The sequence below is a fragment of the Nicotiana sylvestris genome, chromosome 7 (genome assembly GCF_000393655.2).
Source record: "Nicotiana sylvestris chromosome 7, ASM39365v2, whole genome shotgun sequence".
NCBI lineage: Eukaryota > Viridiplantae > Streptophyta > Magnoliopsida > Solanales > Solanaceae > Nicotiana > Nicotiana sylvestris.
The window spans coordinates 48786423-48800842 of NC_091063.1; the positions used below are offsets into that span (position 1 = coordinate 48786423).

General features: G+C 32.8%; 1 protein-coding gene across 2 annotated transcripts; it reads left to right on the forward strand.

The window, feature by feature from the left end:
- Window positions 1-6473: 6473 nt before the first annotated feature.
- Window positions 6474-13962, forward strand: LOC104231178 (wax ester synthase/diacylglycerol acyltransferase 4-like). Of its 2 annotated transcripts, XM_009784123.1 has the most exons (6): window positions 6474-6740; window positions 9250-9828; window positions 11557-11925; window positions 12063-12147; window positions 12733-12870; window positions 13639-13726. In XM_009784123.1, the coding sequence occupies exons 1-5, from the start codon at window positions 6546-6548 to the stop codon at window positions 12822-12824; spliced, it is 1320 nt and encodes a 439-aa protein (XP_009782425.1). In that variant the 5' UTR covers window positions 6474-6545; the 3' UTR covers window positions 12825-12870; window positions 13639-13726. The 2 variants fall into 2 exon arrangements, with proteins under 2 accessions (XP_009782425.1, XP_009782424.1); XM_009784122.2 differs by lacking the exon at window positions 12063-12147 and having other exon boundaries at window positions 6475-6740; window positions 13639-13962.
- The last annotated feature ends 458 nt before the right edge of the window (window positions 13963-14420 follow it).

Below are 14420 nucleotides of genomic sequence, written 5' to 3' on the forward strand. Positions count from 1 at the left end.
TGATCTGCATTGGAGTTTGATTAGACTTCGGAAATGTTGAGGTCGGTACAATCGGATGAGGTGGCTTAGGGTGAACTCGAGCCCGGCCTTTTCGATGAAGAACCTCATCATTATTACGATCAGCCAAAAGGACGGTTGGATTTGGCCCAAGGTAACTTGATATCTTCGGTAAAATTCAAGCACGAGTGGGCCGAGTGGACCCAATGTAACGGGGTATGTATACATACTCAAGAACCCCTCTACGTAGGTTGTGATGTCCTCCTCACGAGAAGGTATTTGTAGAACGACCTTCTCTTCCCTTTACATTATCTCCTCATAGCGTCGAGGTGTTCTTTCTCAATTGACCTTATATACCTCGATACATGCTCTCGACGGTTGGGAACGTTGGGAGGGATCTCAACTATAAAGTCCATTTTCAAGGAAAAATTGCTCGGTACGATCTCGTAAAGCACCGACGGTTTACCACTGGCCGGACGGGAAGCAAAAAGGGAGGTTCCTTCTTTCTGAGCAACGAACTTTGAAGTTTTTGCCATCGGTTCTTTAGAAAAAAGAAGGAAGAAACGAATATACCGGCAAGGTTTTGAGCTAATACGACGAAGAAACTGGTGATGAAAAGGAAACGTATAGAGGAAAGTAACTGATGCAAGGTGGAAAAGTTCTTAATGAGAAGAGAAAACAAGTATATATAGAGGAAGGCGGCGACGGTTCGTTAATATTGATGTCGACCGATTCTGACGTGCATTTAGTGCTTTTTGGGGAAGAGAATCGACGGGACGCTTCGGTCATTTCAATGCTTACATCGTAAGAGTGTTGCTATCATAAAGGACTTCGGGAATTCAAATCGTTTCATATCATTTCATTCTAAGAAATGCGAGGACTATCTGTATATGATCGAAATCGAGGATCCTAAATTTGAAGTCTTAAATTGGGCTATAAGTTTGAGTCCGGGAAACTAGAAGTGAGGGTCAGGTCTGACTATGAAGCACACACCTCGAGAGAGCAAATTGAATGCCTGGCATAACCTACATCGAAGGCAGTGCAATTCCGATGACACTCAAGAAAGAGCGGAAATTTCTCAAGGACACGTGGATCAGGGCATAAATTAAAGAATAAGATTTGTACGAAATGGTACATGTCCGTACTAGGTTATTATACAGCTATACCAATAGAATTCCTTGCCACAATTAGGAATGTACTATATTGGGTTTTTCTCCTCCAATATAAAGGGGACCCCAATCATTTGTAAAAAACATGATACATTATTCACTGCAATAGAACATTCAACTTCGCTTTTCTCGTGCTCCACAACTGTTCCTCAACTTTATTGCTTTAACTTTATTATTCTTACTTCATTTGCTCTTAACCGACCTCAAGGCCCCCGAGATAATTGAGCTCGAGGTCCCCGTCGCTTTAACAATTCTGGTTTGGTCCATCAATTCTTCTTACTTAAGCTTAGCATTACTTGTATGTTCACTAGTATTTGAATAAATCACATATCTTTAAAACTACAAATTATAATTAATTGTTACTCACATTTTTCGAGGTAAACATTTCCTGTGATCGATCAACGCTTGTAGGGTCAAGTGCATAGATAACCATTCTTAAGGATGCTATTTAGAGATTAACCAGTATTTATTTTGTCTTGAAATTTAAACTAAAAATCTTAACTTCAGGACAATGTAAGAAATTTTTGCCCTGAAAAACTGAAATTTAGGATGCACTGACTAATTTCTAAATATCAACCCTTTAGAGTGGCTACATGGTGTCATTTCTACAAGCTTGTATCAATTTTTCAAGATGTTATCTAGCTTAAGAGCAACATAATTTAGGGTTAATTAACCGAGTGATTGACACAAAAGAGACTTTTGGGGTGGTCTTAGCGGAATATTCCCAAAACTAGTGGTATTTAAAAAATGATATCGGATCCGCACAAGCTCTTCAGGGATTTTTGTACTGCATTAAATTGTTCATCGAAATCTACCGGATTGTCATACTTTTGCTCTTCAGGATTTTCAGCAATCCGGTAGAGTTGGTGCTATTGTTACTCTACTTAACTGTTAAGTTTTTCATTGAAGTCTACCATATTATCATACTTCTGTTCTTCAGGAATTTCTCAATTGTGTCGGTAGAGTTGATGCGATATTTTGTTTACCTATATTAAGTTGTTCATCGATGTCTACCGAATTGGCGTACTTTTCTAGGTTGTTTTAATAAAATATTTTTCGAATTTGCAACTTTAAGTTCGATCAAACCACCACAAATCTGCTCCAAATGATCTCAAATTTAAGACAATGCTTCCAAATACCAGCACAAATAATCCTCAATCACCGATTTAGTCGAATAATACCAAATAAAAAAGATCCACTTTGTGTTCTTCAACATTTTCTAAGGTCCAACAATAGAGTTTTGAGATTTTTACAGTAAATCACCAAAATTTATGTTTGAAGTCTGAACTAAAAGTTTAAGCACAAATTATCAACATTCAAGCGATTTCAACAATAATCAATAATTAACTTTTATGTTTCACCATCAAACAAGAATTTCAAGCTTTAAAAATTAAAGAACTATAATATTCAAGTAAAAAAAAAAAAGACATTTTGCTAAGACCATAAAATATGGGAACATTCCGCCAAAACCATTCCCTTTGGGGTCACACCGTGCTATTTTTTGTAATTAGCCTAGTAAAAGAATTCTGTCATGTCAAAGAAAGAAAACGATTGGGGTGAGAATTTGCAAATGTAAGGGTTGTAAAATTACATACTGTATCAAAACTTAAGAGTTGTTTTTGGTTACGTAATATTATAATTACATTAATAAAATATATGGTGTGAAACATAAATTTGGACTCATTTGTAGCAGTACATTGAGGATTAGATTCACGTCGATCGACATCATTTATAATTATAAGGCTGACTTGTAACTGTAAAGTGATAGCGAAATGAAATTAAGATGATAAATTATATTCAAAAACTGATTGATCCATGTTAGCGCCACGGTTACGGTTATCATGATCACCGCACAAAAATAATACTCCATTTTATTATTTATCGTATATTAATTTTGGTATAACAATAATGATTGAAAATTTGATGTTCTCATGAGGCAACATAATTATCCTAGCTTTTGAAACAACAACAACAACAATACATCGACTGTATTCCCCCTATATGGGGCATGTGGAGGATAACATGTATGTAGGCCAGGCGGAGTTAGAATTTGAACTTTTTGAGTTTGAGATTATAATTCTTTTTAGTTATTGAGTTCTAAATTAATGATTTATATATATTTATTGAATTTTTTAATGCAAATACAAAGTTTGAACAAAAGCTACTGGGTTCGGCCGAACCCGCAACCAACATTGTCGTCCTCCCATATATGTACGCAGACAATACCCCTACCTTTTGGGGGTAAAGATGATATTTTTGATAGACTCCTGCTTAAGAATGTCGTAGCTTTTGAAACACCTTTAAAAACAAAAAATTACAATCTTAACTTAGTTAGGAAAAAATATTAATCGTTGTTAACATTAGTGTTACTCGTTTCCATTGTAAAACGCACCCCTCATATTTTCAGTTGACCACTTTTACATATTCGAACAACTTTTATCAATCTAAGTGGGAAAAAAATTAAAGGGCAGATGAATTAGTTGCGATCTGTTTTAAATTTTTTATTTGTGGGTGGTCGATTTATTAGTTTAAAGAAATTAAGAGTCGATTTATTGGAATGAGAAAAAGAAAACTTTTACAAATAATTGGCTCAATAGCTCATCTGTCTTCCCACTTACTGTTGAGTTTCTTTTTAATATAGAAAGGTATTAAAAAGGGTGAATGAGAAATGGAGGGAAATGAAAATTTTGAGTAAAATTTTAAGTTTTCCTTTCCTTTTAATGAGACATTGTCCCTCATTGGTAGAGGAAAAGGAGTTTGGTGGGTTTATATACAAATGCACTTCATGTAGCTCTTAAAGAGTTAGGAAGAAGGCAAGCCTCGCGCCGTCGTATTGTTTTAAATTTGCATTCCTTCCTCTCAGAATTTCCATTCGACTTCTGAGTTTTCCTCCCTTGTTCTGTATTGTTTTAAACTACAAACAAAGTATCTGTAAGTGTGATTTGCTGTCGAACTTTATATTCGCTGAAACACTGAGGTTTGAAGTACCGCTACACCAGTGTGTAATTCGTTCTATCCTGAGAGGAAATAATCCATAACCTTGGGTACTAGGAGGGGATTAAATTCCTTAAGGAAACACTGTGAATTCAGTGGGCTCAAATTAATTTCTGTTTTATTTATATTTACGTTTATAAGCTAACGTTCTAATTTCCAGAATCATTATTTACAAATACAGGCATAAGAATAACACTTAACAACCCAGAAAAAAATAGCAAACACACAAGATAAAAATGTAACATTCGTACGTTTCAAAAGATAAAATAATTTTCTCTTATTTTCTTTTGTACCAATTACCATAGTTGGAAAGATATTAATTTCTTATCGTATATTAATTTCCACCTTTCATTTTCACGGGGCAACTAGTAAACACGTGTTCCATAATTGTGGAGAAACTTGGGAAATAATTTAACGATAGCCCACCAAACTTGGTTTTAAGTTTCTGAATTCATATTATTTTCTTGTAAAATAGTACCACATATGTCAAGAAGTTTTGCAACCCAAATAAATAGGATATGAAAAGTCCAATTACTTCTGCTGTACTTCAGCCTTAGACCACAAGAATAGGTGTCCCTATTACATTTACTTATGGAAGCTGAGATGTCTCAATTAATCAATTACTTTAGCATTTTTAGGGTTAAAAATCATTATACTAGCTGTTAGGAGTATCCTTTTTTGGGTTTAAGTCAATGAGCATGTTACTGAGTTGTACGACTTCAGCATTTTCTTCGTACTATCTTCTAAGAGTCCATTTTTCTCGAAATCAATGTTTGGCTATAAAAGTTTCAATTTTTATTTCAAAATGAATTTTGAAATTTTTGGAAAATTTGAAAAACTTCAAAAAGCTGTTTTCAAAATTTTCACTCAGATCACTTACAAAAACAACCCAAAATTATATTCATATCTAAACACAACTTTTATTTTTAAATATCATTTTCACTTGAATTTTTTTTCCCCACTTTTTTCCGGAATTCTACAATTCTTATATCCAAACGCCCACTAGGTTTGCACTCTTTACTCTTTTCTCCTTTCTTAATATAAGAATAAAGAGACAGATATAGGAGACTAGGATTTAAATTTAATTGGCTCAATTTTCATAACATTAAACTCATCATTGTACTTTTAAAATATTATTTACGGATTTAGATTTTAATATTTGTTAAATATACATATGTTGTATCTGTGCTCTGAATATAAAATACTTATTTCAATTGAAACTGGAGACGTTATGCGCCACTTGTAGGTAGGGCCGCACGATATGAGTTCAGCCGAAACCAGCAAATACGCCCCAAATCTTGTATTTGTCTTAAGAAATTGATTAAATATATATAAATTATTAATTTAGAGCAGGGGCAAAACTATATTTCGTCAAAAAATCACATTGTATATATAGGTAAAATATTAGGGTTTTAGAGATATGTATATTGAACACCCTTTGTCGGAATTTTTTTTTACTTCTTTCAAGTTTGAACACCATTGGAAGAATTTCTGGTTCGCCATTGATTTAGAGCCTAGTAAATTAAATGGACTATAATTCTAAATCCATAAATTTAAAATTCTTTGCCTATAGGGATTCTTTGCCTATAGGGACCAAAAATAGTTGAACTTACTAGCTGACTGAGCATTCATACCAAAATGGACAAATTAAAATTGAAGTGCCTATATTCAGGGGAGATTTAGCTAGCGTTTGGCCATAGATTTCAAATTTGTTTTGAAAAATCTGATTTGAGTGAAGTTTTGTTTGAAAATGAAAATGTGTTTGGACATACGTTTTCAAAACATATTTTCCAACTTTATTTTGGAAAAATATGTATATAATTCCTAGGTTTTGGGATTTTGGCCCAAAATCAGCAATTAGGGTGATTTTGGGATTTGTGGTGCCAAAATGCGGGCAAAATTTATGACCAAACATGAGTTTTGAAAAATAAATCCCAAATTTAGTGTAAAATCAGCGAATTCGCACAAATTCATTGCTAACAGTTGTGTTTGAACATAAATTTCTCGAAAAAACAGTTGAGAAAAGGATGCCTCCTTCCCTACGCGTAAGATAGATGTTATACTCCAGAGTTTATATGTTGTTTTCTCTCATATTTTTTTTGAACAAAAACCACGAAAAGCACTTAACTTATACGTAAGAATATAATTGTCCAATCAAAGCAAATAAATATCCCCATCAAAATTAAATTTAAAGCCGATCAAAAAAGACTTTTTCCACTTATGCATCATTATTTCACACAATAGGATATATTCATTTTCAGGGCCAGCCTTAACCTCTGCCATATGCATCTATAAATACATGATTTTACATGCCAAATGCTAAACTAAGTGTTACAGAGTAGTAGTCTTATTGACTTATAAGATAGTGAGGAATTAACCAAGAAAATGGACATACCATTGGAAGAAGAAATATTTGAGCCAGCAAGTCCAAGCTCACAATATTTAAACAGCTCCAACTTATCACTCTGTGTTATTGCTGTCTTGGAATCAAAAATTCCAATTGAATATGAAGAGTCACTGCCATTAAATTTACTCAAGGATGTCTTTGTACCTATAAATCCACGATTTTCCTCAATCATGGTACTATCTCTTTCCTTATACTTCTCCGTTTTTTTATTTTAGATTTAACTTTTATATACCGATAGTACAAAGAATTTTACGTTTAGTGTATTTTAATATATTTTAATGGTTAGAAGTCTTACATCAAGGGATGGATAATGATCTCATTAATTATATGGTCTTGGATAATCCTTATCTCATGACTAGCTTTTGAGGTTGAGATATTCCCAAGATCTATTTCTGCATACTATCAGAGCAAGACTCATCCTAATTATGGTTACTCGATATTTGGCCCTTATGATATATTGTTCACACTATATATATTCGGTCCTAAGCGTGCAAGGGGATGTCAGAAGTTCCACATTGGTTGTGGGTTGAGACAGTGCCGGCTCAAGCCTAAAGCAAGTCAAGCACTTGCTTTAGGCCCCCAATATTCTAAGGCCTCAAAATTAATACTACTATATTGTATAACTAAATTTTTATCATTTGTAGGTGTAGTAATTCAGTCACTTATATCTAATAATTAAAACTGTTCCCGTTCGTTTATTTTTCTTCACATAAATTACATATTTTTAGGCTCTTGTGTTTTAATTGGGAGGCAGTCAAGCCTATAAGTGACCAAAAGAAAATATGCAGTATTTTTTTCTTTCTTCAGCTAATTTAGTTATTGTTTATAAAATCAAATTCTCTTTTTTCTCTCCTCATACTAGCTCATCTATCTATTCTGTCAAATAACAAGGGTATTGAATTAACGGAAAAGGGTCAAAATTACCCCTAACATTTGCTAAATGGTTTATAAATACCCTTTGTCTATCTATCTGTCCAAAAAAAATACACGACGTTAATTCTATTAACAAAAATACACCCGCGACTAACGGCAGAATTGATGGGTCTTTCATTTACTGACGTGGCAATTTTTAACTGGGACACGTGATAATTTTTGACTGGAACAAAAAATGAATATTATCTCAACCCATTTACCTTATCCGACCCATTTACAAAAATAGGTGGTATCTATCACACCTGTTCCCACTCATCTAACCTCCCCCTTTCTTCTTCTCCAATCATAAACGCCATCTTTAAACCCCTACAACTGTCATAGCAAAGTTCCAAGCAGAAGAGCAGTGCAAACAAGAACAGGCGAGACAGTCACCAATAATGAAAACACAAAAGGAAATGACGTGTACAAAAATGACAAGAAACACAACATACACACAAGGAATGGATGATTCCAAACTGTCCTATAACACACTTTAATAGGAAAGATTACAGCTTTTCTAATTTTAACTCCAATCTCTGATAACCTAATACCCATCTCTTTTTTGATAAATAAAAGAGGCAACTTTGTCAAAAGTGAGATCTGAGCATATATTTTTTCTTCACTGTTCTCACCTAGTTCTTCTCAAAATCTTTAAAGTAAGGATCGATTTCTCAATAATTCTCTTTAGATCAAGACAAAGAATAGATAAAAATCCCACCTTTAATAAATCAATACAAATACAAATGCAAAATTCAATGACCACCAATTCTTCCTGTCAAAAAAAAGGAAAATATTAAAAACCCAGAAAAGATTTTCATATCCAAATAACAAGAAATACTAAACAAAGAGAAAATACATACCAGCGTTGAAATAGAGATCAATCTCAATAGTGTCCCCGAAAACCCAACAACTCTGCTTCTTTTTTACCTAAGCTAAAGCCTATTGATTAATATCTGCTAGATATTGGGTCTTTGTATTGGTCATTTACTAGTGTAAATTTGGTCCATTTCTATTCTGTAATTTGTACAAAGATGGGATTTATGATTGAAGAAGAAGAAAGGGGAGGTTGGATGAGTGGGAATGAGTGTAATAGATACCACCCATTTTTGTAAATGGGTCGGATAAGGTAAATGAGTTGAAATAATATTCATTTTTTGTTCCAGTCAAAGATTGTCATGTGGCCCAGTTAAAAATCTTCACGTCATTAAATGAAAGACCCACCAATTTTGCCGTTAGTCGCAATAGTATTTTTGTTAATAGAATTAACGTTGTGTGTTTTTTTGGACGGATAGATGGACAGAGGATATTTATAAACCATTTAGCAAACGATAGGGATAGTTTAGGCATAATCTTGAGTTGCATAATCTTTTTTGCTATTCCTCGCGTTTTTCTCAAACTCTCGGTAAAAATATACTATAAAATTTTTATTGGATATATCTTAGGCCTTTTATTAAGATTTAGCTTTAGGCCACCATATTGATTGAGCCGCCTTTGGGTTGGGTAATTAGCCTCCTTATACGGTCTTATGCAATCACCATCTCATTAGCTACTTTTTGAAGTCGAATTAGATCAAAAATTTATTTCTTTGTAGTCGCAGGTAACATGCATTATTTGTAACAAGTTACTAATAACCCCACTTTTTATGAACAACTAATTCCATGTAATTATCTTTAAGGGACCTCATAGCGTAAAAATTACTTTCACTATCAATTCAGGCATATTCTTTTGAATTTAATTGTGTTAATGAAGGTTCCTATCTTTTCTAAATAGGTGACAGGAAAGAAAGGAACAAGGAAATGGAAGAGAGTGGAAGTGAACTACGAAGACCATATAAAAACCCCTATATTTCCAAGTGAAAAACCACTCGATTTCTACAATGAGTGTTTCTCCAACTATATATCAAACTTAGCAATGGAACAATTCCCACAAAATCAACCACTTTGGGAAATTCACATATTCAAATACCCAACAAATGATGCAGCTGGAAGTGTAATTTTTAAACTTCATCATTCTCTCGGAGATGGTTATTCTTTAATGGGAGCTCTTCTTTCTTGTTTACAAAGAGTTGATAATCCTTCACTTCCTTTAACATTTCCTTCACGTCAAAGAACAACTTTAAGTTCGAAAGATAAAGCTTTTAGTGTTTTAAAAGTCGTGCCTAGATTTTTCAAGGGTATTGTGAATACAGTGTATGATTTTGGTGAGAGTATTTTGAAGAGTACTTTGGTTGAAGATGATCGGACGGCAATACATTCTGGTGATGAAGGAGTTGAATTTCGTCCGATTGTTGTTACTACCAAAACATTTTCGCTTGATTGCCTTAAACAAATCAAGGCTAGTTTGAACGTGGTAAGCATAAACGTTTAATTTCATCCTTATATGTTACTTCTTGATTATCTGCTACAACAGAATATAATACAATATTAGCTAGTATAAAAATAACTTCAAAATATATATTGTTGTATGCAAATTATTTCCTTAAGTAAATCTTTGTATGTGTTTAAAGACTAAGAATGAGGCCTTATATACTCTAGTACAAATAGTAAGCAAGACGTAAAGTGACACTCAAATTCTAACTCCCATAAATGATACTCCATATATGTTAAATATATACCCCTCCGTCTCAAATTATTTATCGTGCTTTCCAAAAATAGTTATCTCAAATTATTTGTCATTTTAAAAGTTCAAGACAAAATAAATTATATTTTTCTCATTTTACCCTTAATAATAATTGTTCTTGAAAATGGGGATAACACATAAATAAAATAAATATTCAATGAAGAGAGATTATATTTTAAAATATAAATAAAGATAAAATAGGCCAACCATCCTTCTAACTAATGCTTCTTAAGGTACGTGTAAAAGAGAAATACAGTAGATAATTTGAGACGAAGGGAGTATAACCTGGTCCGGTTTGTTTTTTTTTAAAATTTTGGTTTAATCCGAATAAATGCACACCCTTATTCTACAGTACTTGGTCCTTTTAGGGGTCGTTTGGTATGAGGTATAAGTAGATATAGTGCTGATATAAAATTTTAATAGCATCTTAATATTTTATTTGGTTAGCAAATTTGGTATAAGTTATTCCGGGATTAAAATTAGTATCGGGATAACTTATACCTTGTAGGGGGTGGGGTAATTAATGTTGGGATAACTTATACCTTCTTCTTAGAAATTATGCAATTGTCATTTTTAATACAACATACCAAACAGTGGATAAAAACTATACCAACATAACTAATCTCAGTAGAACTAATCCCAACATAATTTATCCAAGCATAAGCCGTATTCAAACCAAACGACCCCTTAGAGTGTTTTACATATAGCAAAAAGGACATCCTTCTTGAATATTTCTGTTGTACTTTTATTACCAAAATGTCCGCTAGCTGGTTGCCTCCCCTGTAAAATGCACTTAAAAAAGGAACTGCATTCATGTGTTTGTACTTTTCTAGGGAAAGTAATTAATCATTTCCTTTCATATTAATTGAGGTAGTTTGACTCAGCACGAAATTTAAAAAAAGAAAAAGACTTTTGAAATTTATGATCTTAAAAGCTTAAGGGGTGAAAAGTTTGTGGGGCCATGACATTTGTGTGGATATAAAAGCTTCTCATTAAGGATAAATGGATAAAATGAAAGAGTTTAAAGTTAAATTATTTCTAAATTTAGAAATGTTTCATTTGTTTTGGAATAGACTAAAAAAGAAGGTAGTATAATATTAATTGTCTAATCCAAAGACAGGTATTAATATTACTTTTCACAGAGGGAATGCAAGGTCAAAAGTAAACAATTAAAAATTAATGAAGGAAATATTCTTTTTCAAATTACGCACCAATCGATACTACCAGGGGGCGTATTCACCTTGTTCCATGCATTGTCATTGGATACCGCTTTATGGAAATTTTTCACAAAATATTTATATAAAAAAAAAATATAATACATATAGAAAATGACATCGCTTATCATTATAATAATTTATTCTCTTGTCCATTTTTTTAAATTGTAACATCGCTTATGAAAATCCTGACTAATTTTTCTCTTTGATTCATTTTTATCTTTTTGGATGTGATTTGTGACAGACAATAAACGATGTGATAACGGGGATAGTGGAATACGGTACGAGATTATACATGCAAGAAGTAAAACAAGAATCATGCAATGGAAAATGCACAGCGCTCGTTTTGTTCAATACTAGAGCTCTAGGAGGTTACAAGTCAGTGAATGATATGATCAAGCCTAATTCTGATATGCCTTGGGGAAATCATTTCACTTTCTTGCCTGTCTCTTTACCTAAGCTAACTAATTTGGCTAATCGTGATCAGTCCTCTATTAATCCTCTTGCCTTTGTTCAAAAAGCTCATCGAATGATTGACAGGAAAAGAAATTCTGCTTCTGTTTGGCTTACTAGTAAATTGCTTGATTTCTTGAGAAAGCTTAGAGGTCCTGAGGTATGTTCTCTTACTCAAGGAAAAATCTTGGCCTTTTAATAATTTGCTGGTCCAGTCAAAAATAATTATATTTGCTAGTTAAATATACGAAGAGAAGCCATGGAGCAATGATAAAGTTGTCTTGGTGTGAGCTATAGGTCACGGGTCGGCTGTCTAAATCACAATTCTTGGGGTGCGACACTCCCCGGACCCTGTGTGAATGCAGGATGCTTTGTTTACTAGGTTGTCCCCTTTTTTTAGTCAAATATACAAAAAATATACACTATTAATGTGTAAAATATATGTATATTACTCCCTCCATTCACTTTTACTTGTTCACTTTAGACTTGCGTACCTCTTAAAAACTAATAAATGAAGTGCATAATTTATCATGATACCCATATTAATTTATGCATATTTTTAATGGATTTGATAAAATGATTTGAACTGATTAATTAATATTGTGAGCATAACAGGAAAAAAGAAATTGTCTTCTCTTGATATGCTAAAAGTGACAAGTAAAAGTGAAAAATTTATTTTTAGAAGACTGGATAAGTAAAAGTGAACGGAGGGAATATATATTACAATATATAAAAAGTATATATTTTTCCGGTAATTATTTTAAGTGGTGATGTACTGTGTAGATTGACCGTTGTAGTACTGTGTAGATTCCCCATAAATATTGGGTAATTTACACTAATCAATATGGTAATTAATGTGACTCAATTGTGCATACATCCTCTATTTTAAGATCAGATACTTATACCACTATTACGTTCTGGTTTTGATTTGTTGAGATAAACATTTGAAAGTAATTTGAAATTTCAGGCAACAGCTCGATTTATTCATGGAACATTGAAGAATACAAGCATGGCACTGACAAATCTAATAGGGCCAGTGGAAGAGATGGCTTTGGCTAATCATCCTGTAAAAGGACTATATTTTATTGTGACCGGTGCTCCACAGGTGCCTTAATTATTTTTTAATCCTTTAAAAAAAATTGCGGTAAAAATAATCATATCACTATATTGAATAGGGGGTGTGGGTTGGTCGGATATGAGAAGATTGAAAACGGGTAATGTAAAAAAAAAAAAAAATATCTGATCCGATTCATATTTAATACGGATAGAAAATAAGTTAATCGACTGATAATACGAATATTCATATTTGGGAGAATTCATAGTCTTCCCAAAATTGAGGAACCCCAATTTGAATTTTTGCAAATGTAAAAGCTAACGCGCTGTTTGTTCAAAAAAAATTCTCTTTTTCTCAAATGTTTTTTTTAAAAAAGTTGTTCCATGAAATTTTACCAGTTTTGGAAAAAAATTTGAAAATGAGTTTTTCAAAAGACCACTTCTTCAAAATTTTCAGAATTTTTTTCCCCATTTTCAAAATTATAACATTTTTTCAAGTGAAATGCATGTGCAAAAATAATTTTAAATTTCGAATACAATTTTTTAGCTTAACTTCAAATACTTTTCAAAAATTATAATTTTTATGTCCAAACGCACTGGGTGCCCTTTATATCCGAACGCCTACTAAATTTGTTAGTTGTTCATTGATTATCCAACCCATATTTTAGTGGATAATATAGATAGATAATTATTTTTCTTTATCCATTTTGCTATCATTAATTGATATTAATTATGTTTATTCTTGCTGCTCTGTGTCTGCTTGACAGCCATTTAATATAATATTTACCATTTAGCAATTTGTGTGTTCTGTTTTTGGCAGAGTTGTTCAGTGACAATAGTGAGTTATGTGGACAAGCTTAGAATTGCAATGGTAGTGGAGAAAGGTTTTATAGATCCAAACAAGTTGAAATCCTGCATTGACTATGCTTTTGATACCATTTTTAAAGCTGCAGTCAAATCTTCTCCAGTGGCAACATAGGAGCAACGTCACAAGCTCGTACACGTTTTTTTTCTTCTTCTGCTTTTTCTATTCAATTAAAGTGCACATTCTACTTGTTTACCAATTGTTCAATGTAACTCCATATATCACCCAACCAGCTTAAATATGGGCGGGTTATTATAAAATGTATCTTCTTTGTTATCACTATTTACTCCTAAGACCTTGCTGAGATACTCTACTGCATCGCAATTAAATATTGTTCTTATATACTAGTTATTTACCCTCAAAATCGGATAATAATTGAATTTGTAAGTGATTTTAAAGATATGCAGATTAACTTGACACAAAGCGATAAATTAAATTGTAATTAAAATAAACAATGATAAAGTAAATTCAAACCACACGAATTGAATAGTTACAGTCTTGAGAGATTAATCACCCTCGAATTAGATGCTCTTCGATCGGTCTTAGGACACAATTGAATAAAAGCTTAAAGAGAAAAAATAATGTGTTGCTTGGAATGCGCGTCACAATGTCATTTACAAGTAATCACACCCCCTTTATATAGTAGGGGAGTCCTATATTAAGTACAACTCTATAAAAAGTAAAAATTCCCCAATTAATTGATTGTCGAGATCTCCGCCTTGATATTCAGTCGGTCA